We start from the raw sequence: 26,062 nt of genomic DNA on the forward strand, positions 1-26,062 counted from the left end.
TCCTACGATAGTACTTGGGGTGTGCTATAGACCTCCGGGATCTAATTTGGATATGGATAGAGCCCTTTTTAATGTCTTTAATAAAGTAAATACTAATGGAAACTGCGTGAACATGGGAGACTTTAACTTCCCAAATATAGACTGGAGGACCAGTGCTAGTAATAATAATAGGGCTCAGATTTTCCTAGATGCGATAGCTGATGGATTCCTTCATCAAGTAGTTGCTGAACCGACTAGAGGGGATGCCATTTTAGATTTAATTTTGGTGAGCAGAGAGGACCTCATAGAAGAAATGGTTGTAGGGGACAATCTTGGCTCAAGTGATCATGAGCTAATTCAGTTCAAACTAAATGGAAGGATTAACAAAAATAAATCTGCGACTAGGGTTTTTGATTTCAAAAGGGCTGACTTTCAAAAATTAAGGAAATTAGTTAGGGAAGTGGATTGGACTGAAGAACTTATGGATCTAAAGGTAGAGGAGGCCTAGGATTACTTTAAATCAAAACTGCAGAAGCTATCGGAAGCCTGTATCCCAAGAAAGGGGAAAAAATTCATAGGAAGGAGTTGTAGACCAAGCTGGATGAGCAAGCATCTTAGAGAGGTGATTAAGAAGAAGCAGAAAGCATACAGGGAGTGGAAGATGGGAGGGATCAGCAAGGAAAGCTACCTAATTGAGGTCAGAAGATGTAGGGATAAAGTGAGAGGCGCTAAAAGTCGAGTAGAGTTGGACCTTGCAAAGGGAATTAAAACCAATAGTAAAAGGTTCTATAGCCATATAAATAAGAAGAAAACTAAGAAGGAAGAAGTGGGGCCGCTTAACACTGAGGATGGAGCTAATTTATGGAGATAATCTAGGCATGGCCCAATATCTAAACAAATACTTTGCCTCAGTCTTTAATAAGGCTAAAGAGGATCTTGGGGATAATGGTAGCATGACAAATGGGAAGGAGGATATAGAGGTAGAAGCGAAACTGAAACAGCTTAATGGGACTAAATCAGGGGGCCCAGACAATCTTCATCCAAAAATATTAAAGGAATTGGCACCTGAAATTGCAAGCCCATTAGCAAGAATTTTTAATGAATCTGTAAACTCAGGAATAGTACTGAATGATTGGAGAATTGCTAATATAGTTCCTATTTTTAAGAAAGGAAAAAAAAGTGATCCGGGTAATTACAGGCCAGTTAGTTTGACATCTGTAGTATGCAAGGTCCTGGAAAAAATTTTGAAGGAAAAATTAGTTAAGGACATTGAAGTCAATGGTAAATGGGACAAAATACAACATGGTTTTACAAAAGGTAGATCGTGCCAAACCAACCTAATCTCCTTTTTTGAAAAAGTAACAGATTTTTTTAGATAAAGGAAATGCAGTGGATCTAATTTACATAGATTTCAGTAAGGCATTTGATACCGTGCCACATGGGGAATTATTAGTTAAATTGGAGAAGATGGGGATCAATATAAACATCAAAAGGTGGATAAGGAATTGGTTAAAGGGGAGACTGCAACGGGTCCTACTGAAAGGCAAACTGTCAGGTTGAAGGGAGGTTACCAGTGGAGTTCCTCAGGGATCGGTTTTGGGACCAATCTTATTTAATCTTTTTATTACTGACCTTGGCACAAAAAGTGGGAGTGTGCTAATAAAGTTTGCAGACGATACAAAGCTGGGAGGTATTGCCAATTCGGAGAAGGATCGGGATATTATACAGGAGGATCTGGATTACCTTGTAAACTGGAGTAATAGTAATAGGATGAAATTTAATAGTGAGAAGTGTAAGGTTATGCATTTAGGGATTAATAACAAGAATTTTAGTTATAAGTTGGGGACGCATCAATTAGAAGTAACGGAAGAGGAGAAGGACCTTGGAGTATTGGTTGGTCATAGGATGACTATGAGCTGCCAATGTGATATGGCTGTGAAAAAAGCTAATGCGGTTTTGGGATGCATCAGGAGAGGTATTTCCAGTAGGGATAAGGAGGTTTTAGTACCGTTATACAAGGCAGTGGTGAGACCTCACCTAGAATACTGTGTGCAGTTCTGGTCTCCCATGTTTAAAAAGGATGAATTCAAACTGGAGCAGGTACAGAGAAGGGCTACTAGGATGATCCGAGGAATGGAAAACTTGTCTTATGAAAGGAGACTTAAGGAGCTTGGCTTATTTAGCCTAACTAAAAGAAGGTTGAGGGGAGATATGATTGCTCTCTATAAATATATCAGAGGGATAAAAATAGGAGAGGGAGAGGAATTATTTCAGCTCAGCACCAATGTGGACACAAGAATAAATGGGTATAAACTGGCCACCAGGAAGTTTAGACTTGAAATCAGACGAAGGTTTTTAAACCATCAGAGGAGTGAAGTTTTGGAATAACCTTCCAAGGGAAGCAGTGGGGGCAAAAGATCTATCTGGTTTTAAGATTCTACTCGATAAGTTTATGGAGGAGATGGTAAGATGGGATAATGGGATTTTGGTAAGTAATTGATCTTTAAATATTCAGGGTAAATAGGCGAAATCCCCTGAGATGGGATATTAGATGGATGGGATCTGAGTTACTATAGAAAATTCTTTCCTGGGTATCTGGCTGGTGAATCTTACCCATATGCTCAGGGTTTAGCTGATTGCCATATTTGGGGTCGGGAAGGAATTTTCCTTCAGGGCAGATTGGAGAGGCCCTGGAGGTTTTTTGCCTTCCTCTGTAGTATGGGGCATGGTTGACTGGAGGGAGGCTTCTCTGCTCCTTGAAGTCTTTGAACCATGATTTAAGGACTTCAATAGCTCAGACATGGGTGAGGTTTTTCATAGGAGTGGGTGGGTGACATTCTGTGGCCTGCGCTGTGCAGGAGGTCGGACTAGATGATCAGAATGGTCCCTTCTGACCTTAGTATCTATGAATCTATGAATCTTACTTGTAATATTTGTATTCCATAGTGTAGTGTAATATTTGAGCGGGTATATGAATCGCCACCACACAGAAGAGGCACATTAATTAGTGCGAAGAACTGCTTTACTACAGAAATTGTTACCCCCCTGCCTTGAAAGAGGAGACCAGTTGATTACCAGACAGGTTATGGGTAGATCTTACAATGGGATAACTCCACCTATCATATTGAGGATACCAACAATCTACCAACAAAAGGACTAAATACTCATATTGTTCTGTTCTCTCTGTGACCCAATCACCGGAGCTTGCAGCAGGAGGTGAATAAAAACTAAAACCAACAAGGATCTTTATATTGCTTGGACTTGGAGAGGAGCAGGCGATGCAAGGTGGTTCTAGGTATAAGAAAGCACCCCAGCTGCTTAGCCTGGGTTAGCTCTAAAGAAGAAATAGGGCTTGCTGATTATAGAAGCCCCATTACCTTTTTAAACCTGAGGCTCTAACTCATTCATGTGTCTATAGTTGCTTGCTTTAACCTTGTAAATATCTCTAATTTCCTTTTCATGTTTAATAAACCTTCACATAGTTTACTATAGGATTGGCTACAAGTGTTAACTTTGGTATGAGATTAAAGCACCATTGACCTGGGGTAAGTGACTAGTCCATCAGGATCATGAGTAATCTGAATATTGCTGTGATTATTGGTGCCACTGGAAATAACCACAAATAACATTGCCTTGTCCTGCTTGATTTTCCTCAGGACTCTTGGCAGGAGCAGAATCAAGGTGAAAAATGCACATAGCAGCAGTGGTGATAACTGGACAAGAAATCTATTCTCCACAGAGTGCTAGCCCCAACCATCCTTGGAGCAATACTTCTGGCGCTTCTTGTTTTCGTTTGATGAGAAGTGGTCCTACGATGGATGGCCTTGCTGCTGGAATATAACCTGGTTTATGAAGTAATGCAGTTCCCATTCATGGTCTTTGGAGAAACATCTGCTGTGACCGTCAGTAAGCATGTTCTGTGTTCCAGGTCGGCGAACATCAGACAGGGGGACATGATGGCAAATACACCCGTTCCCAATGTTGACACCTCTATGCATAAGCAGGAGTATCTTGTCCCTTCTTGCCTGTTGATATAATAAACTGCTGTCCTACTGTCTGACATGACTAATGTATACAATCCAGATCAACTGCAGGAAGGCCTTGCACACTGCACATAGCTCAAATACATTGATATGGAGACTACACTCTTACAGGTTTCAGAGTAGCAGCCATGTTAGTCTCTGTTCGCAAAAAGAAAAGGAGTACTTGTGGCACCTTAGAGACTAAAATTTATTTGAGCATAAGCTTTCGTGAGCTACAGCTCACTTCATTGGATGCATTCGATGAAGTGAGCTGTAGCTCATAAAAGCTTATGCTCAAATAAATGAGTTAGTCTCTAAGGTGCCACAAGTACTCCTTTTCTTTTTACACTCTTACAGTGTCCAAGCAGAATGGATAAAAGTACATTTAAAAAAAAATCTAAAAAAAAAAAGATTTTTAAATTAAATACGGTTTATTTTTTAGAAGAATAAGTCTATTTAAAACTAAATTTGAAATTGACAACCTAGGTTAAAGCCTAAACTAATTATAATCTATCCAAATCATGTAAACACAAAAAATAATATTAAATACATATTACATTAAGAAAGTTTGCTGCGAAGTTATAAAGGAAGTCCACTGAACTGGTAGAAGTAATTGGCTAAGCACTTAGAACCAGAGTTTGCTGAAGTGTTGAATCAACTTTTGGCAGCAGTAACCTCCTTTGCAGAGAGAATAATTTCTTCATTTCAGTATATTTAACTAGTTCAGTTTGATGACTAGTCCATTCAAAGTTAAGAAACCAATTGGGAGCTGAAAAAGCAGGAAAGCTTGTTTTCCCCTTCCAATCCATGAATAAATAAAAATAAGAGTGAGGATGAGATCTACTGGTTCTAAGGGCTATAGCTTAACTGACATTTATTCAGATTCTCACTTTTAGCTTTTTTATGTTAGCAAATGATGAATGATACAATTCTTATTTACTGGATTTTTTTTTAAACTTGCAATTGGTATCAAGCTCTATTTGAATGGAAATTCAAATTCAATTAACAGTGCTCAAAAATAGCATTTTAATTTTTTTTTAAATTGAACAAAGCTACCTTAAATTTGCTAGATTATCCAAAAGTTTATCAAACATGTTTTTCATTTAAAACTAACTTTATTAAATAAAGGAAATATTAACTATAGTCAGTAAATTGAATTACATGATAAAAAGGTTTTCTGCTTGCTGATTAAAATCTGATTTAAACCTCTTTGATTTAAACAAATCCACACTGAATCCAAGAGATAGGGGCTTTATGCCCTTCTAGACGGGCTTTCTAAACCAGCAGTGAAGAGTCTGTAACCGTTTCTCTTCTGGTAGAGTCAGGATGAACACGATTCCAACACAAACTGTCTCCAAATTTTTCAACCTGGTGAGGGAGTCCAGCACCCCCCGAAGCACTGAGACAAAATCTGCAGACATCAGAGATGGAGTCTTGGCAAACAGTGTCATGTATGTGCATGATGATGTGCCCAAGAAGAGCAATGCAAGACTTCATAGATATGGGACCCCACCTGCCTGTCCAATTTGAAGCCTTGGGACCTAAAGGAGTTAAGGACAGAAGGCTGGGTGCAGGCTGGGCATAACTCTGTCTGTGAGCCTGGGAAGGCTGCCTCACATATACAGCACCACTTGGATTTAACCTGTGGCCTTCTTGGCTGCTCTGCTATGCCTGTAAGGGGCAGAGGAGCTGGCAGAAGATACTGCAGCGGAGACTCAGGGATGGTTAAAACCCTCTAGGATTAAATGGGATTAACTGAGTCAGGGAGGAGGAATGCTGAGAAGAGAGAATACTGTTTCCCACTGCCCAAAAAACAGGGCAAAAAAGTTAAAACAGAAAGAGGAAGGCTGGAACCAAAAAAGAGGCCATCACTGCCTGCTGCTGCGCAGGCAGAGAATCTGGCAGCAAGCAGAAGGGAGATGGCCAGAATAAATGGTACCAAAAGGCTGATCCGCCTCCGTGAATTGCTGAGAGAAGAGAGCAGCCCAGATATCCAGAACTGAGGGAGATGCTGGAATGTGGTGGGGAAGTGGGGGGCAGAACACACAGAAGGTAATACAAGAAAATAAATTAAAGAAAATAAATAAGATGTAAAGAAAGGATTAACAAGCAGACTAGATAACGGACACCACAGAGCTCTCTCTTAGGCCACAGGCTGTTGAAAATGAACTGGAGCTGCAGCAGATCCACCCTCCCCTATATACCTTCTAATCAGGGCATGAGGATATACAGGGCTCAGGCGTGGACCATATGGATGCTGGTATCAAAATCTCTAATCAGAAGGGTTTAGGCATGCTCACACACCTGAAGTGGAGCACCCACAGGGACAACAACTTGAAGAAGAATACTGGTATGCCTCGATGACACTGGTGGGCTGCCACTACTGCCAGGACCTATTTAAACAATCTCAGCACTGTGTTCGGAAGGGTAATGTATTGGTAATGTCCAAAGCCAATGGTAAACCTTAGGAAACTCCTGTGTGCCAAGTATATGTCTAAATGAAAGTAAGCTTCTTTCTGGTCGAGACCTGTATATCAAGCTCCCATCCCTGGATCAGAGATCATCAGGGATAGGGTGATCATCCTGAACTTCCAGTGTCACACGCAGGTGTTCAATTGTCTGAGATCCAAGATAGGCCTCCAACTTCCCTTACTTTTGGGGATCAGGAAGTACTTCAAAGTGCCTTTCCCTCTGAGCTTAGGATGTGGTTCTATGGCTCGCAGCTGAAGAAATTATTCCACCTCTTGCATCAGTATTCTGTCATGAGAGTGGTCTCAAACGGGACAGGGATGGCAGGTTGGAAGCAGGGATGGAGAGATGGCATGCCCTGTTGTGATAACTGGAACAGTGCTCTATTTATCGTATGGCTGGGATCTAAAGAGCTTCCTCTTCAGAGCAGTGATACAGATACTAAGGGAATGAAATGTGGCCATAGAGTCTTTTAAGGTGCGGTCACACATCCTTCTTTTCGCTAAATAAATTGTTTCCTTCAAATGGCAAATCCTTCACTGTCATCTGCACCTCTTTAGGAAAGCCCAATGAGTGGAGTTATGAGAAGCACCTCATCATGACTGCAGTCACCATCAAGTGAGAGGCTGTATCTGCTCATCTAAAGCCACTTTGAGAGTGAATCTGGCCTGCAATTTCCCTTCTTCAACTATGTAGTGAACTCTTGCTTACTATCCTGAGGCAATTTGTCAATCAATTCTGACAATTTATAATTAAAAAAAAAATCATACTTGGTCATAAGCACCTGATAATTTGCAATGTGAGACTAGAAACTAGCAGATGTATAATTCCTTCTACCTAATAGCTAAGGCTAAAATTATGTCATGGAGGTTGCGGAAGTCACGGATTCTGTGACTTCGAGCGATCTCCGTGACATTGTTGGCCCTGGCAACAGCCAAGACTCCGCTGCCGGCTGGGAGCTGCAGGTGGTGAGACCCCCGCAACTGACCAGCTGCTGCCATTGGTGGCAACCCGAGCTGTCCAGTGGCTCCAACGCCGTGAGCAGCTGGGACCACCGATAGCTCCCAGATGGCAGCAGCAGCAGGACTCTGAGCTGCTCAGGGGCTGCAGGTACCCCCCCAAAAGCTCCCCAGCTGCTGCACCGCCCCTGCCATTGCACATGGTGGGGAACCCCCTGCAGCTCCCAGCCCCACAGGGTGGCAGGAGGACCCCTCCCAGCCACTATGCAACGGGGTCCCTGCAGCTCCCAGGCACTACAGGGACGCAGGGGGGGAGGGGGGAAACAGGGTTCTGGACCCTCCTCCATCCCTGTTTTGATAGGGATGTTTTTGGTAAAAAGTCACTGTTTCCGTGATTTTTTGTTTGTTCCCCATTAACTGTCCATGACTTTTACTAAAAATATCCATGACAAAATCGTAACCTTACTAATAGGTCCTTGGCATCCTTGTATGCTGGTGTTGATTTTGTCTAGTGTCATCTATTCCTCCCTTTTGTGTGGCATGTAATAGTTTCTTTTCTCTTTGGAGTTGGGGCAATCATAGCCACAGTGTACCACAGTGTCGCTGCAGGCTCCAGGATTATATCGTTAATTGTTAAGGCAATTTTGCAGAATATCCAATAATTTGTGTAGAATCTTATGCACCTCCTCTAAGGGTATCTGGGGCAACCCTGCTTAACAGCATCTGGAAGGCTCTAAAGCAGTGGTGGCAGCCTGTGGCCCATCAGGGTAATCAGATTGTGGGCCACGAGACATTTTGCTGATGTTGACCGTCCACAGGCACAGCCCCCCGCAGCTCCCAGGAGCCGCAGTCACATTCCCAGCCAATGGGTACTGCGGGAAGAGACGGCCAGCATGTCCTTGCGACCCAGCACTTCCTGCAGCTCCCATTGGCAGCAAAATGTCTTGCAGCTCACAATCAGATTACCCTGATGGGCCGCATGTGGCCCACCACTGCTCTACAATCATTTGGGACAGAAGACAAATTTGGTGCGACTGCCTCAACTGGTAAGGACGATAAGAGAGCTATAGCTTACTCAACGCTAAGTATACCTACTGCTTGAGTAGTCCTATTGAAAACAATGGGATTATTTATGGGGTAAAGTATTACTCAGCATAAGTAAGGGTGTCAGTCTGGCAATGATTTGGGTTGAGTTATAAATAAAAAAAATTGTAAAAAATAAAACTACAGCTACAGCAGTACCTTTCTGGTCAGGTGGTTCCTCCTCCAATTGCTGTTCAGTTTGAAAAGTATCTTCCATTCTAGGTGTGTGCATGCCCACATGCACCGTTGTCAAAATTTTGTGCATTACTGGTATCTGTTGGGCCGGCTCTGGCACCCTCTGAAGTCCCACACACTTGTGCCGGAATCTGAGGCGCTGCCAGCCCTATACCCTTTCAGTTCCTTCTTGTCGGTAATTCCAGCAGAGGGGTAAGAGGGCGGGTAATGGAATGGACATGAGCAACCCATCTTGAAGAACAACAGTTAAGAAAGATAGGTAACCATTGTTGCTTCGAGTGCTTGCTCATGTTGATTCCATTCCTGGTGACTCAGAAGGTGGGCTCGGAGTTCACAGATTCATAGGACTGGAAGAGAAACTTGAGGAGTGGTGTGAATACATCACCGGCATCATTGGAAGACCCCACGGGTTCCAATAGGACCACTGAGCGGCCCTATTGCCACGTGGCCGCCGTCGGCGCCAAGCTGATCTCCAGAACCCAGGATGACCGCTGCCTAGGTAGCAAATGGCTGAACTCTCAGTCTGACTCCCTTCAGGGACCACAGGGGGGCTCTGGTGGCCTGTGTCGGCCAGCTGACGCAAAGAACAGGACACCAGCACCTAATGGGTGGTGACCAATACTTCTCTGGAGAGCAGTGCCGGGTCGACGAAGATTGGTGCTGGGAAGGTGGAAAGCGGTTCCGTACAGGTGGCAACTGGCATGCCGGAGGCCATTTGGGGCAAGGGGACTTGTACCAAGGCGTTGGTTGCCAGGAGGAGGGTTGGTACTGGGAGTGTGGTAACTGATGACGAGATAACTGGCTCTGTGGATGAGGGGAAAGCAGTGAACGTGTTGTTCCTTGACTTTAGCAAAGCTTTTGACACGGTCTCCCACAATATTCTTGACAGCAAGTTAAAGTAGTATGAGCTGGATGAATGGACTATAAGGTGGATAGAAAGTTGGCTAGATTGTCGGGCTCAACAGGTAGTGATCAATGCCTCCATGTCTAGCTGGCAGCCGGTATCAAGTGGAGTGCCCCAAGGGTTGGTCCTAGGGCCGGTTTTGTTCAATATCTTCATTAATGATCTGGAGGATGGCGGGATTGCACCCTCAGCAAGTTTGAAGATGATACTAAACTGGGAGGAGCGGTAGATACGCTGGAGGGTAGAGATAGGTTACAGAGGGCCCTATATAAATTAGAGGATTGGGCCAAAAGAAATCTGATGAGGTTCAACAAGGACAAGTGCAGAGTCCTGCACTTAGGACGGAAGAATCCCATGCACCGCTACAGACTAGGGACCGAATGGCTAGGCAGCAGTTCTGCAGAAAAGGACCTAGGGGTTACAGTGGACAAGAAGCTGGATATGAGTCAACAGTGTGCCCTTGTTGCCAAGAAGGTCAATGGCATTTGGGGATGTATAAGTAGGGACATCGCCAGCAGATCGAGGGACATGATTGTTCCCCTCTATTCAGCATTGGTGAGGCCTCATCTGGAGTACTATGTCCAGGTTTGGGCTCCACACTACAAGAAGGATGTGGAAAAATTGGAAAGCGTCCAGCAGAGGGCAACAAAAATGATCAGGGGACTGGAACACATGACTTATGAGGAGAGGCTGAGGGAACTGGGATTGTTTAGTCTGCGAAAGAGAAGAATGAGGGGGGATTTGATAGCTGTTTTCAACTACCTGAAAGGGAGTTCCAAAGAGGATGGATCTAGACTGTTCTCAGTGGTAGCAGATGACAGAACGAGGAGTAACGGTCTCAAGTTGCAGTGGGGGAGGTTTAGGTTGGATGTTAGGAAAAACATTTTCACTAGGAGGGTGTTGAAACACTAGAATGGGTTACCTAGGGAGGTGGTGGAATCTCCTTCCTTAGAAGTTTTTAAGGTCAGGCTTGACAAAGCTCTGGCTGGGATGATTTAGTTGGGGATTGGTCCTGCTGTGAGCAGGGGGTTGGACTAGATGACCTCCTGAGTTTCCTTCCAACCCTGATATTCTATGCTGCCTGGAGGCGGGAGATCCACACTGCATTGGTGGGGACCACGAACGCAGTACCGGTAACCTTGGCAGTCTGGCCAGGGATCGTGGCTACGGTGTAGGGGATCAAGGTTGTGGAGTCTGGGCATGACGTGTCTGCTCTGGAGACCAGCAGCACTCTACAGCCATTTGAGGTGGACCCAGGCCTGGCTTGACTTTGGATTGGGGAGCCTTAATAGTGTCCACCATGGGACTCAGTGTAGGTGGTGCTGGTAGGGCCACAAGGTTCCTAGCCGCCTGAAAGGCCTCAGGTGTTGAAGGCACTAACAAGTGAAGTCAGAGGTGGATCCCTGGGAAAGATAAGGGGTCCAGCTGGAGAGGTACGCCCTTGGAGCTCTGGGGTGAGCTGGCGGCCTGAACAGGGTCCTTTGCCAGATACCCCCTTCCACTCTGTACTTGCTGCTGGGGAGCGGCCGTGCTGCTTCTTTTGGCGCTTCTTAGGTGCCGGTGAGGGAGATTGGTGCCTGGAAGAACCTGGTGCCGACGGGATGCTCCACAACAATGCTGATGTGCTTGGCATAGAGTCGTAGTGGGACAGCTCTGATGCCCGGAGGAGAGCAGCCTCCATGAAAAGGGCTTTTAGACAAATGTCCTGCTCTTTTTGAGTCCTTGGACAAAAGTTTTTGTAAATCCTACATCTCTTCTTCACACACGACTCCCCCAAACACTTTAGGCAGCTGCTATGGGGGTCACTAACAGGCACAGGCTTGTTGCAGATCGAGCACGGCTTGAAGCCTGGGGACCGGGGCATGCCGAGGTCTCCAATAGGGAATCTAACTACTGAACACTATATTAAAAACTAACACTAAGTATTGAGAACTATATAAAACAAATACACAGAGAAAACACGCTATTGCTCTGACCAACCACCACGGGTGGTAAGGAGGAATTGAGAGGGTGTAGGATCAGCGGTGCCTCATATACTGACGCATGAGCATGGGACTCCAGAGGAGGCTAGAATCAGCCAACCACTAAGGCAAAAAATTCCAACAGTGGTGCACGTGGAAGCACACACACCTAGAATGGAATCAATTTGAACAAGCACTCGAAGAAGATTTGACAAAGTAAGGAAACTGTTTCTTTGCTTGTTTTGTTTAAATTAAGATGGTTAAAAGCAGCATTTTTCTTCTGCATAGTAAAGTTTCAAAGCTATATTAAGTCAATGTTCAGTTGTAAACTTTTGAAAGAACAACGATAACGTTTTGTTCAGAGTTACAAATAACCTCCATTCCAAAGTGTTCATAACTCTGAGGTTCTACTGCATTTATAATAGCTAAGCATTTGTATATATTTTTATCTATGTAAGTTTTCTAAGTTAAGAAGCTGCAGACCCTGGTGCTCTGTCTCAGACTAAGGGCTGTGAGATGGAACTGGAGAGGTGATCAGTTTGATACCACCAGTTATACTCTTGATAAACAACATGAAAATAGGCAAGGTGCATGTGTGGACCAATGCATATAGCTAGCAAATCTTCCAGTCTCAGGCACATAGAGAGCAACTTCAAGTGCAAAGCAAGGGACAAGCACTCCAAGAACAACGAATGATTATGGTTGCCAGACAAAATCATCTCTGGCTCTCTGAAATGAGGGGCACTCACTTCTTGAGCGCCTCCTGCTGCTCTGTGTGGTACTGCAGACCTTTTCCTGGTCATGGTGTCCCCTGTACAGTGTTCACCTTACTTATCATAGAATCATAGAATATCAGGGTTGGAAGGGACCCCAGAAGGTCATCTAGTCCAACCCCCTGCTCAAAGCAGGACCAAGTCCCAGTTAAATCATCCCAGCTAGGGCTTTGTCAAGCCTGACCTTAAAAACCTCTAAGGAAGGAGATTCTACCACCTCCCTAGGTAACGCATTCCAGTGTTTCACCACCCTCTTAGTGAAAAAGTTTTTCCTAATATCCAATCTAAACCTCCCCCATTGCAACTTGAGACCATTACTCCTCGTTCTGTCATCTGCTACCATTGAGAACAGTCTAGAGCCATCCTCTTTGAAACCCCCTTTCAGGTAGTTGAAAGCAGCTATCAAATCCCCCCTCATTCTTCTCTTCTGCAGACTAAACAATCCCAGCTCCCTCAGCCTCTCCTCATAAGTCATGTGCTCTAGACCCCTAATCATTTTCGTTGCCCTTCGTTGTACTCTTTCCAATTTATCCACATCCTTCCTGTAGTGTGGGGCCCAAAACTGGACACAGTACTCCAGATGAGGCCTCACCAGTGTCGAATAGAGGGGAACGATCACGTCCCTCGATCTGCTCGCTATGCCCCTACTTATACAACCCAAAATGCCATTGGCCTTCTTGGCAACAAGGGCACACTGCTGACTCATATCCAGCTTCTCGTCCACTGTCACCCCTAGGTCCTTTTCCGCAGAACTGCTGCCGAGCCATTCGGTCCCTAGTCTGTAGCGGTGCATTGGATTCTTCCATCCTAAGTGCAGGACCCTGCATTTATCCTTATTGAACCTCATTAGATTTCTTTTGGCCCAATCCTCCAATTTGTCTAGGTCCTTCTGTATCCTATCCCTCCCCTCCAGCGTATCTACCACTCCTCCCAGTTTAGTATCATCCGCAAATTTGCTGAGAGTGCAATCCACACCATCCTCCAGATCATTTATGAAGATATTGAACAAAACGGGCCCCAGGACCGACCCCTGGGGCACTCCACTTGACACCGGCTGCCAACTAGACATGGAGCCATTGATCACTACCCGTTGAGCCCGACAATCTAGCCAGCTTTCTACCCACCTTATAGTGCATTCATCCAGCCCATACTTCCTTAACTTGCTGACAAGAATGCTGTGGGAGACCGTGTCAAAAGCTTTGCTAAAGTCAAGAAACAATACATCCACTGCTTTCCCTTCATCCACAGAACCAGTAATCTCATCATAAAAGGCGATTAGATTAGTCAGGCATGACCTTCCCTTGGTGAATCCATGCTGACTGTTCCTGATCACTTTCCTCTCCTCTAAGTGCTTCAGGATTGATTCTTTGAGGACCTGCTCCATGATTTTTCCAGGGACTGAGGTGAGGCTGACCGGCCTGTAGTTCCCAGGATCCTCCTTCTTCCCTTTTTTAAAGATGGGCACTACATTAGCCTTTTTCCAGTCATCCGGGACTTCCCCCGTTCGCCACGAGTTTTCAAAGATAATGGCCAAGGGCTCTGCAATCACAGCCGCCAATTCCTTCAGCACTCTCGGATGCAATTCGTCCGGCCCCATGGACTTGTGCACGTCCAGCTTTTCTAAATAGTCCCTAACCACCTCTATCTCTACAGAGGGCTGGCCATCTCTTCCCCATTTTGTGTTGCCCAGCACAGCAGTCTGGGAGCTGACCTTGTTAGTGAAAACAGAGGCAAAAAAAGCATTGAGTACATTAGCTTTTTCCACATCCTCTGTCACTAGCTTGCCTCCCTCATTCAGTAAGGGGCCCACACTTTCCTTGGCTTTCTTCTTGTTGCCAACATACCTGAAGAAACCCTTCTTGTTACTCTTGACATCTCTTGCTAGCTGCAGCTCCAGGTGCGATTTGGCCCTCCTGATATCTTTCCTACATGCCCGAGCAATATTTTTATACTCTTCCCTGGTCATATGTCCAAGCTTCCACTTCTTGTAAGCTTCTTTTTTATGTTTAAGATCCGCTAGGATTTCACCATTAAGCCAAGCTGGTCGCCTGCCATATTTACTATTCTGTATTACTTGGGGGGGTCTTCAATGGCTCCAGTACCTCCTGCTGACTATCTACCTCTGGCTCCAAGCCTTCTGCAGCTCGGCTCTCTGGCTGGGTCACACAAGCAGAACGAACCCCTTCCAGGATAGCAGAGTCCAACAAAACTGTCAGTCTGCCCTCATCAGTGTTTTCAGCCCTTTGGTCATGTTTCCAAATGAGTCTTGTCCCCTTCTCGGGGCTTAAGTTAGGCTTGTCCTCCCCCCCCCTTTTGGGGTTTATACCACTTCACCGGTGGCCAGTGGGGTAACCGAGGCCCTCCCACTATTCCATGTTCCCACCCAGGGACACTATAAATAGCAGTTACGTATAGCTCTGTGGATGAGGGGAAAGCAGTGGACGTGTTATTCCTTGACTTTAGCAAAACTTTTGATATGGTCTCCCATGGTATTCTTGCCAGCAAGTTAAAGAAGTATGGGCTGGATGAATGCTGGATAGAAACCTGGCTAAATCATTGGGCTCAACGGGTAGTGATCAATGGCTCCATGTCTAGTTGGCAGCCCCAAGCGGAGTGCCCCAAGGCTGATTTAGTTGGGGATTAGGTCCTGCTTTGAGCAGGGGGTTGGACTAGATGACCTCCTGAGGTCCCTTCCAACCCTGATATTCTATGAAGGGTGGGTGCTGGGGCTGGTTTTGTTCAATATCTTCATTAATGATCTGGAGCATGGCGCGGATTGCACCCAAAGCAAGGGTACAGATGACACTAAACTGGGAGGAGTGGTAGATACACTGGAGAGTAGGGATAGGATACACCTGCACTGCTGCAGACTAAGGATCGAGTGGCTAGGCAGCAGTTCTGCAGAAAAGGACGTGGGGCTACAGTGGACAAGAAGCTGGATATGAGTCAACAGTCTGCCCTTGTTGCCAAGAAAGCTAACGGCATTTTGGGCTGTGTAAGTAGGAGCACTGCCAGCAGATCGAGGGACATGATCATTCTCCTCTATTCTGCATTGGTGAGGCCTCATTTGGGGTACCGTGTCCAGTTTTGGGCCCCACACTACAAGAACAATGTGGAAAAATTAGAGAGAGTCCAGCAGAGGGCAACAAAAATTATTAGGGAGCTGGAGCACAGGATTTATGAGGAGAAGCTAAGGGGACTGGGATTATTTAGTCTGCAAAAGAGAAGAATGAGGGGGGATTTGATAGCTTCTTTCAACTACCTGAAAGGGGGTTCCAAAGAGGATGGATCTAGACTGTTCTTAGTGGCACCAGATGACAGAATGAGGAGTAATGGTCTCAAGTTGCAGTGGGGGAGGTTTAGGTTGGATATTAGGAAAAAAAATTTCACTAGGAGGGTGGTGAAGCACTGGAATGCTACCTAGGGAGGTGGTGGAATCTCCTTCCTTTCAGGTTTTTATGATAAGGCTTGACTAAGCCCTGGTTGGGATAATTTAGTTGGGGATTGGTCATGCTTTGAGCAGGGGGTTTGACCTAGATGACATCCTTCCAATATGAGGTCCCTTCCAACCCTGATATTCTATGATCACTTCTGCTTCCATGAGCCTCTTTCCCACCTGGCCCCTTTATCTTCACCCATTATCTCAGGGTTGAAGTTCTCAGGTCCTCTCTCCCGCAGCTAAGCAAATGCAGCCAGAACCAAAGACTAGTTACCCCTCAAACTCCTTTGGCTACAGAGAAGTATCATTTTTGTTCCTTGGTCCCAGCCAAAAACAGAACTTCTAAGGGTACGGCTACACTTTCAGATGTAGAGCGCTGTGAGTTAAACCCGCTTTCGTAGAGCGCAGTAGGGAAAGCGCTGCAGTCTGTCCACACTGACAGCTGCAAGCGCACTGGCGTGGCCACATTTGCAGCGGCATTGGGAGCAGTGCATTATGGGCAGCTATCCCACAGAGCACCTCTTCCTATTCTGGTGCTGTGGCTTGTAGGAAGGGGGCAGGGAGTGCGGGGCATTCTGGGTCCTGGCCCACTGCGCCGTGATGCATCGGTTCACATCCCAGCATTCCCTTTGCTTCCATCCACATTTGTCACCATCCTTCAATGTTTTTTGTACGTGTGGTCTTCCCTTTCGGTCTGCGGGAATAGAGCCCGAACTGCTGAGGAGTATGCTGATGAGTCTTGCCAGCACGTCACATTTGGCAGTCGAGTTATAGGGCTCCGACGATGATATTGACTCGAGTAACGCATATGATGAGTTTGCTTGTGGCATTCACGGACATGCTCACCACTGTGGAACGCCACTTTTGGGCTCAGGAAACAAGCACTTAGTGGTGGGATCACATCATCATGCATGTCTGGGATGATGAGCAGTGGCTGCAGAACTTTCGGATGAGAAAAGCCACTTTCATGGGACTCTGTGAGGAGCTCGCCCCCGCCCTGGCATGCAAGGACATGTGATTGAGAGCTGCCCTGACAGTGGAGAAGTGGGTGGCTATTGCAATCTGGAAGCTGGCAACTCCAGACAGTTACTGATTGGTTGCTAAACAGTTTGAAAGTGGGAAAGTCGACTGCTGGAATCGTGTTGATGCAAGTTTTCAGGGCTATTAATCCCATCCTTCTCAGAAGAACCAGGACTCTGGGTAACGTGCATGACATTGTGGCTGGCTTTGCACAAATGGTACAATCACAGATTTGCGTATGTCCTGTCTGGAGTGCTGTGCAATGAGTGCTGCACTTCAGGATGGCTATACTGCTTGGTGATGGGGGTTGAGTGCAGTGGGTAAGGGTCGTAGTTTTCAGGGCTGTGTGGTGAAGCTACAGGTGTTGGAGACAGCTGGTGGCAGTAAGAACCTGGATGTTGAGGAAAGTGGGTTGGAGGTGACATGGGGGCACAAGGGAAAGTTTTAGGACAAGGACTGCGGGGGAGAGAAGACACAGGGGTGGTAGCGCTTCATCTGCATTGCTACAAGCGCCTGTATCGAGGCCGCTTGGCGCTCCATGATGCTTAGCAGACACTCCGTGCTTTGCTGCCGGTGATCCGCATTCTGCAGGTGGACCCTCCTTGTACTCTCCCCACCACTCCTGCACTTTTTGATTTTCATTACTTGAATGCTGCATTACTTCAAGCAACATGTCTTCCTTGCTTCTATGTGGCCTCTTTCTGATTCTTTGGAGTCTTTCGGACGGTGATAACATGGACGGCTGAGATCTCAAGATTGCATCTGTAAATGCAAAATGCAACACTTAACAGAGGCAGCATTGTTCACACCAGACAGAGCAATGATTCCCCTGTACTTAAGGGCAAGCACAGTCTACACAATAGCATAATTTGCCTGTCCCAAAGCGAGCGTACATAACCCACTGGAGCCCCAAAATGGTGAGTAAGCACTGGTCAAGTGTGACTGATTGTTTCACAGCTGTACTGTCCTCTGGGTTTCTGTGCCTTGGGGAGAGCCAACAGCTGCAGGGGGCCCCTATACTGAACACTGTCCCCACATTTTCCACAAGAGTTCATCCTGGACGATATCTTGCTGCTGAGAGTGACCTGGGAAGCAAGGGAAGGTCTTCTCCTGAAATTCGGCTTCCACCCTGGCCCATATGCAGCTTGCCTGTGTGCAGCAATGGTCCCTCCGCCCCTCATGGCACAGTAGCGCAGACAAGTTAGCCTGACTGGGACAAAGACCACAGTGGCTCTCCCAAGAAACCTGCAAAAGCGCATTGCCCAAGTTCTGGATTAGACCTTTGAAGAGATCACCGAGGCCGATTACCACGACATGAGAGAGCACATCAATGCCCTATTCCGCATCTAGGCATGTATGCGGCTCTAACCCTCCTCACTCCAAGAGCCCGCACCGAATAACTTCCTTCCCAAAATAAAAGCCGCTTACTGGGAACCTCCTCTGGTGTTTGTCCTTCCCCAAGCACTGGCCACTGCGACTGGCTACCTTCCTCCTGGCTTGAGAACAACTCATGGCTGCATGCATCTAGGGATTCCGGGGTGTCTTCCTCTGCCTCAGCATCCTCGCTCCCACTTTGCTCCTCTTCCTCCTCCTCCTGACTTGTTGCACTGGGCTCTGAAGTGTCCATGGTGGTCCCCAGAGTGGAGGCAGGGTCGCCCCCAAGTATTGTGTCCAGCTCTTTGTAGAAATGGCTGGTCGTGGGGGCAGCACTGGAGCAGCCATTTGCCTCGTGGGTTTTGTGGTAGGCATTCCGCAGCTCCTTCACTTTAATCCTGCACTGCAATGCATCCTGGTCATAGCCCCTTTCCATCATATCCCTTGATATCTGCCCGAAGGTATTGTAATTCCTACAGCTGGAGCGCAGCTAGGACTGGACAGCTTCCTCCCCCCCAAACACTGATGAGGTCCAGCAACTCGCCATGGCTCCATACTGGGGCTCGCCTGGCACGTGGAGGCATGGTGATCTGAAAAGATTTGCTGAGAGCACTCCACGCCTTGCTGAGCAAACAGGAAGGGCATGGCAGTAGAGTTCAAAGCGATGACCTGCGTGGCTAGCACAGGCATTGTGGGACACTTCTGGAGGCTGATCAGAGCTCACTATAGGACCAGGGCATCCACACTGGTGCCACGGCTCTCCAGCAGGGGCGCAGCAAACGTTATTCCACTCGCCGAGGTGGAGTACCAGCAGTGCTGTAGCTGCGGAGTCAGAGCACTATATATGTCATGCCAGTGAGGATGGGTAGTGAGCTAGTGCGCCCAGGGCTCTTTTATTGTGCTGTAACTCGCAAGTGTAGCCAAGGCCTAAGTTCCCTGTAACTTTCTCTGTCTGAGCTTGCTGGGCTCTTATTGGCTGCTTCCGTGCAGCCTCTCTAGGCAGGCCTGAAGGGCCCACCTTTGCTGTTCCTTTCCTGGATCAGGGTGTAGTAGGATCATGGGGGTTCCAGAAGGGGTCCACAATGGGTCTAGCTAGTATACCCCATTACACGCTCCTTTGTAGCAATGCTGTGCCTATGAATAAAATGTATCCAACTAATTCCCCACCTTTTCAGTGCCAACTAGATGCTTTCCAGTTGAATGATGAAATATGATTTGGGAGTTTTATTTTTCATTATTTCATGGGATATTCTTATAATTGGAGAATTGGAGAATAAAAGAACAGGACTATCTTAGTCTGATAAATGATTTGGTGTCAATTTATTTAGTAGCAAAAGTGTTAATAAAAGCCAGATTATACCCCTTATTGTAACATCTGTTCTATAAATAGCTGTTGATTTTGTCCTCTTCTTACATTGTTATATTTCTATCCAAATATGACAACTTGGGGGAATCTGTACAATTTATGAATTGTTTGAGATTATGAACTCTGTATATGTCTATGTCAGACTGCAAATTCCATTTTGAGTGTGCTTCCGCTCTGCCTTGTCTTCATTTTAGACTGAAATTCCAGAGGCTCATGGCAAAAGAACAACAAATGAGGGTCAGTGACTTAAAGTGTTCTCCCTATTGAAATGGAATAGCTCTAAACAGATTGGCTCCCAATCAGGAGAACTGGTTTATCAGGAGAGAAAGGTTGCCTTGGCAGCGAAGTCACCTGCTGAGATTCTGGTCACCTGCTGAGGATGATCAGGAAGTCACTTGACAGAGGAACTGTAATGTTATAAAAAGAGCAGAAGCTGCTCTATTTGGTCTCTGTTCTTCTTTTCTCCATAGATTCATAGATATTAAGGTGAGAAGGGACCATACTGATCATCTAGTCCGACCTCCTGCACAACGCAGGCCACAGAATCTCACCCACCCACTCCTATGAAAAACCTCACCTATGTCTAAGCTATTGAAGTCCTCAAATCGTGGTTTAAAGACTTCAAGGAGCAGCTCAAGTGGAAGAAGAAGCAATAGGTGCTTGATGAGACCATGGACCCTGCCTACCTTCCTAACACGGATGAACTTCCAAGGGAAGTATGCGCAAAGGAGGGGCATTTTATTTAGGAAATTTGTTTTGTTCTAAGTGATTTGTACTGTCTTGTGAGTAAGTAAAAGAACAATAGTATTAGAATCTGTGCAAAGCGTCTGTCTCTTATATGCTTTACAGCTACCATGTGGTCCCTGGAAGAGGTAACCCAGAAGGCTCACACCTTTTGGTAGAGTTCCGGGAAAGGGAGTGTTCAAGCGATAGGGGATGCCTGAACCCAGGTAGCTGAACAATAGGTTCAGCTCTCAGGAGGGGATGCCAGATAGTGGGTATGTGCCCCCTGAGATTATGCTTGCAGATCCAAGCGAAGGGCAATGGCTGGGCTCCACTCAAGCTCTGCAGGCTTAAAAACACCCAGAGACCCAGCAGCCAGGTCACATCTTAACAGTCTAGCTGAGGGGCCATCTATCTTAGAGTTTTCTTTGATTACTCTGATTTAAAGGTTAATGACTGATGACGTGTAATGAAGTCTGCTCCGGTGTCCACATTTCTGTAGCAATGCAATACATTCTAAAATGAAACTTTCTTAAAATAAACAATTTGAATAATTATTACAGTAAGATATTATGTTTATTCATCAGACCCGCAAAAATATGTGGAAGTCACAATCACTTCTATTTGGGGGACGCTGTTGCCCTTAAGTTTACAGGATCTGAACCTTATCTGAATCAGTCACAGGTAGGTTGAGCTGTTTGAGTATTATTATTATTTTTATTTATTAATTCTTCTTCATATAAGTAGTGCCTGAAGTTCCCAAAAAAGATTAGGGCTTTATTGTGCTGAACAATGTACATACACATAGCAAGAGACATTCCCTGCTCCAAAGACCTAACAGCCTAAATAGACAGGACAGACAAAAGGTGGGAGAGGAAATTTGCCCCAAGTCACAAGTAGAACCTCGAATACAATTTGAGTCCCCTGACTCCCAGGGCAGTGGTCTGTCCATGGGATTACACTGCCTCTCTGCTGCACAGTTCTCTCCAGGTCATCTTGGTTATGACTGGAACTGAACAAATAGTTCACAACAAATTTATTCAAAAGCTTAATCTTTTTTCCCGTTCCTGAACTGTCTACAAACAGAGGGGGCAAGTTCCCCTGTCCCCAGATGGATGAGAATTGAAAGACAACAGGGAAGAGATACAAAACTAAAAAAATAGATGTAACACATATAAAAGAGGACAAGAGGAAAATCAATCACAGAGCAGGTGTTGTCTAAGAGCTCATCCAGGATCACCTAACCTAAGGTAAAGAAATTAAATAAATATTGAAACGGAAACACCTCGTTATGGCATTTGATGTTTCAGATGCATACTTTTGGCCTAAGTAACTTGGCAAAAACACTGCAAATGACACATTTTTACTTTATTTTACTATAAAACAAAAGAAAAAGAAAAAAGTTAGCAGCTACATCTTTGATAATCCATAGTTGTGTAGAGATTTTCAAATCCATTTAATTACTTACCATATGTGATTTTCCCTTTTTCTTCTGCATCTATAGCTTTAAAAAGGTCTGTTACATTAAGCTCTGACACACCCAAGGCAGTCTTCAGAATGCAAGCTAAGTTGTTTTCTATTATGGTTCCATTTTGTGATTCATACATCTATGAAATAAGGCAGGAAGACAAATCATTGCAAAGCCAAGTACTAATTTTCAGAAGAGCAACACATTTAAAATAATTTTATATGGGTAAGATTTATTTCTGAAAAAAGTCAAGTTAGTCTCAAATTGATAATGATCAAGCAAGAGCTTGTGGGTGGTCTATCTGAAATAAATAAAGGGTAGACACAGCCAAGTCATCAGGATATCAGGAGGCGTGAGCAGGACAGCGCAAGAGGGAAGGACTCCTGCCTCATACTGAGAAAGCAGGACGATCAGCGAGTTATCTTAAGTGCCTATACACAAATGCAAGAAGCCTGGGAAACAAGCAGGGAGAACTGGAAGTCCTGGCACAGTCAAGGAATTATGATTTGATTGGAACAACAGAGACTTGGTGGGAAACTCAATGACTGGGGTACTGTCATGTATGGATATAAACTGTTCAGGAAGGACAGGCAGGGCAGGAAAGGTGGGGGAGTTGCATTGTATGTAAGAGAGCAGTATGACTGCTCAGAGCTCCATTTGAAACTGCAGAAAAACCTGAGAGTCTCTGGATTAAGTTTAGAAGTGTGAGCAACAAGGCTGACGTCATGGTGGGAGTCTGCTACAGACCACCAGACCAGGGGGATGAGGTGGACGAGGCTTTCTTCTGGCAACTAACAAAAGTTACTAGATCACAGGCCCTGGTCCTCATGGGGGACATGAATCACCCCGATATCTGTTGGGAGAGCAATACAGCAGGGCACAGACAATCCAGGAAGTTTTTGGAAAGTGTAGGGGACAATTTCCTGGTGCAAGTGCTGGAGGAACCAACTAGGGGCAGAGCTCTTCTTGACCTATTGCTCACAAACAGGGATGAATTAGTAGGGAAATCAAAAGTGGATGGGAACCTGGGAGGCAGTGACCATGAGATCGTCTAGTTCAGGATCCTGATGCAAGGAAGAAAGGAAAGCAGCAAAATACAGATCCTGGACTTCAGAAAAGCAGACTATGACTCCCTCAGGGAACTGATGGGCAGAATCCCTTGGGAAAACAACATGAAGGGGAAAGGAGTCCAGGAGAGCTGGCTGTATTTTAAAGAATCCTTATTGAGGTTGTAGGAACAAACCATCCCGATGTGTAGAAAGAATAGTAAACATGTCAGGTGTCCAGCTTGGCTTAACAGTGAAATTCTTGCTGATTTTAAAAACAAAAAGGCTTGCAAGAAGTGGAAGATTGGACAAATGACCAGGGAGGAATATAAAAATATTGCTCAGGCATGCAGGAGCAAAATCAGGAAGGCCAAATCACACTTGGAGTTGCTGCTAGCAAGGGATGTTAAGCGTAACAAGAAGGGTTTCTTCAGATATGTTAGCAACAAGGTGGTGGTCAAGGAAAGTGTGGGCCCCTTACTGAATGAAGGAGGCAACTAGTGATAGAGGGTGTGGAAAAAGCTAATGTACACAATGCTTTTTTTGCCTCTGTCTTCAGGAACAAGGTCAGCTTCCAGACCACTGCACTGGGCAGCACAGCATGGTGAGGAGGTGACCAGACCTCTGTGCAGAGAGAAGTGGTTCAGGATTATTTAGAAAAGGTGGACGAGCACAATCCAAGGGGATGGATGCGCTGCATCCGAGGGTGCTAAAGGAGTTGGCTGATGTGATTGCAGAGCCATTGGCCATTATCTTTGAAAACTCATGGTGATCGAGGGAGGTCCCAGATGACTGGAAAAAGGCTAATGTAGTGTCCATCTTTAAAAAAGGGAAGGAGGAGAATCTGGGGAACTACAGGCCAGTCAGTCTCACCTCAGTCCCTGGAAAAATCATGGAGCAGGACCTCAAGGAATCAATTCTGAAGAACTTAGAGAAGAGGAACGTGATCAGGAACAGTCAGCATGGATTCACCAAGGGCAAGTCATGCCTGACCATACTAATTGCCTTCTATGACGAGATAACTAACTCTGTGGATGAGGGGAAAGCAGTGGACGTGTTATTCCTCAACTTTAGCAAAGCTTTTGATACTGTCTCCCACAGTATTCTTGCCAGCAAGTTAAAGTAGTATGGGCTGGATGAACGGACTATAAGGTGGATAGAAAGCTGGCTAGATCATTGGGCTCAACGGGTAGTGATCAATGGCTCCATGTCTAGTTGGCAGCCGGTATCAAGTGGAGTGCCCCAAAGGTTGGTCCTAGGGCCGGTTTTGGTCAATATCTTCATTAATGATCTGGAGGATGACGTGGATTGCACCCTCACCAAGTTTGCAGATGACACTAAACTGGGAGGAGTGGTCGATACGCTGGAGGGTAGGGATAGGATACAGAGGGACCAAGAGAAATGAGAGGACTGGGCCAAAGGAAATCTGATGAGGTTCAACAAGGACAAGTGCAGAGTCCTGAACTTAGGATGGAAGAATCCCATGCACCGCTACAGACTAGGGACCGAATGGCAAGGCAGCAGTTGTGCAGGAAAGGGCCCAGGGGTTACAGCGGATGAGAAGCTGGATATAAGTCAAGAGTGTGCCGCTGTTGCCAAGAAGGCCACTGGCATTTTGCGATGTATAAGTAGGAGCACTGCCAGCAGATCGAGGGACATGATCATTCCCCTCTATTCAGCATTGGTGAGGCCTCATCTGGAGTACTGTGTCCAGTTTTGGGTCTCACACTACAAGAAAGATATGGAAAAATTGGAAAGAGTCCAGCGAAGGGCAACAAGAATGATTAGGGGGCTGGAACACATGACTTATGAGGAGAGGCTGAGGGAACTGGGATTATTTAGTCTGCAGAAGAGAAGAATGAGGGGGGATTTGATAGCTGCTTTCAACTACCTGAAAGGGGGTTCCAAAGAGGATGGATCTAGACTGTTCTCAGTGGTAGCAGATGACAGAATGAGGAGTAATGGTCTCAAGTTGCAGTGGGTGAGGTCTAGGTTGGATATTAGGAGACATTATTTCACTAGGATGGTGGTGAAACACTGGAATGCGTTACCTAGGGAGGTGGTGGAATCTTCTTCCTTAGAGGTTTTTAAGGTCAGGCTTGACAAACCCCTGGCTGGGATGATTTAGTTGGGGATTGGTCCTGCTTTGAGCAGGTGGTTGGACTAGATGACCTCCTGAGATCCCTTTCAACCCTGATATTCTGTGATTCTATGACTCCAATTCAGTGATAGGATGTGGCTGGGGTGGGTACAAAGGGTACAGTTTGGGTAAACACAATGGATGGGGAAAAAGCCTGTGCGGTCTGGGTGTGGTTACTGACTGTGACCGAGTTGCCAGTATCCTTTGCTGGAAAGGTGACTGACTGCAGGTGACCACCCTCCTTGGTGAGTCCCAAAGAGGCTGCATTCTCCTGAGCTGGATGACCCTAACTCAAGAGATGAGGATAATGCTCCTTTGTCCTGCCCTGTGGCACTAGGGTGGGAGCGTTTCTTTTTTATTGATTTTAGTCAAGAAATCCCAGCCTCGCTTGCAGTGGATGCCTGAGACACTGTGTCTTCTAATCCCATGACAAAATTAGTTGGGGGGGAGGGGGAAGGAGGATATTGATTGGTCCCCCCTGTATGTTGAAAGTATATTCTGCTCCTCCCTCTATCTGTATGTCTCTAGTCTGTGGCTCTGCCCCTGAACTGAGCTCCAGCTCCGTGTCAATCTCCTGACTTCCCTCAGAACTTCCCTCTTAGTTATCACTCTCCACCTCCAAAAGAACAATGTTGGGTTCACTTAACTCCTCCTCCACTTCTGCTGCACTCAGGCCCCCCTGTTCTGTTCGAGAGTGACCTACCACTTCAAAATAATCAACTTCCTCATTTAACTTCCCCTGCTGCAGCAGTCTCTGACGGTTACACAGCACTAGGCTGTGGTCTCCTGTTTCTGCTATCTTCTTTTTCCTGGTGCTGGTAACTGGTCCTGGGGGTTGTTTTGTCCCCTGTGGTTCCACCATGCCAACAGGAACAGGAACCACTGATTGGCTGCCTACCTCCCCGGTATTTCTCTGTGAGACAGCCTGCACTTCTCTGTATTCTCTCTCTCCTGCAGCTAAAATGCTTCCTTTAGCCCCCGGCTCCTGCAACCTCCAGCACTTGTTGGTTTGCCTTGTCTTTCCATAGTATTACAGACACTCTCTAACCTCCTAATCAACTCCAGCAGCAGCTCCCCATCTGCCTGGTAGCCTTCCAGTGACCTTGAGCATGCAGAAGCCTTAGCCTGACAACAATGCGCT

At 45.9% G+C, this 26,062-nt stretch overlaps 1 protein-coding gene across 4 annotated transcripts in view; it reads right to left on the reverse strand.

Moving 5' to 3' along the window:
* LPCAT1 (lysophosphatidylcholine acyltransferase 1) overlaps window positions 1-26,062 on the reverse strand; it is a 175,611-nt gene that overhangs the window by 18,969 nt on the left and 130,580 nt on the right. For 3 of the 4 annotated variants that reach the window (XM_038389224.2, XM_038389225.2, XM_043508503.1), the window contains exon 13: window positions 21,736-21,874. In XM_038389224.2, the coding sequence (XP_038245152.1) occupies window positions 21,736-21,874 (139 nt within the window). Of the gene's footprint in view, window positions 1-4,380; window positions 4,771-21,735; window positions 21,875-26,062 lie in introns of those variants that run through there. The other variant, XM_043508502.1, reaches the window with a different exon arrangement.

This window comes from Dermochelys coriacea, chromosome 2 (assembly GCF_009764565.3).
Source record: "Dermochelys coriacea isolate rDerCor1 chromosome 2, rDerCor1.pri.v4, whole genome shotgun sequence".
Lineage (NCBI taxonomy): Eukaryota > Metazoa > Chordata > Testudines > Dermochelyidae > Dermochelys > Dermochelys coriacea.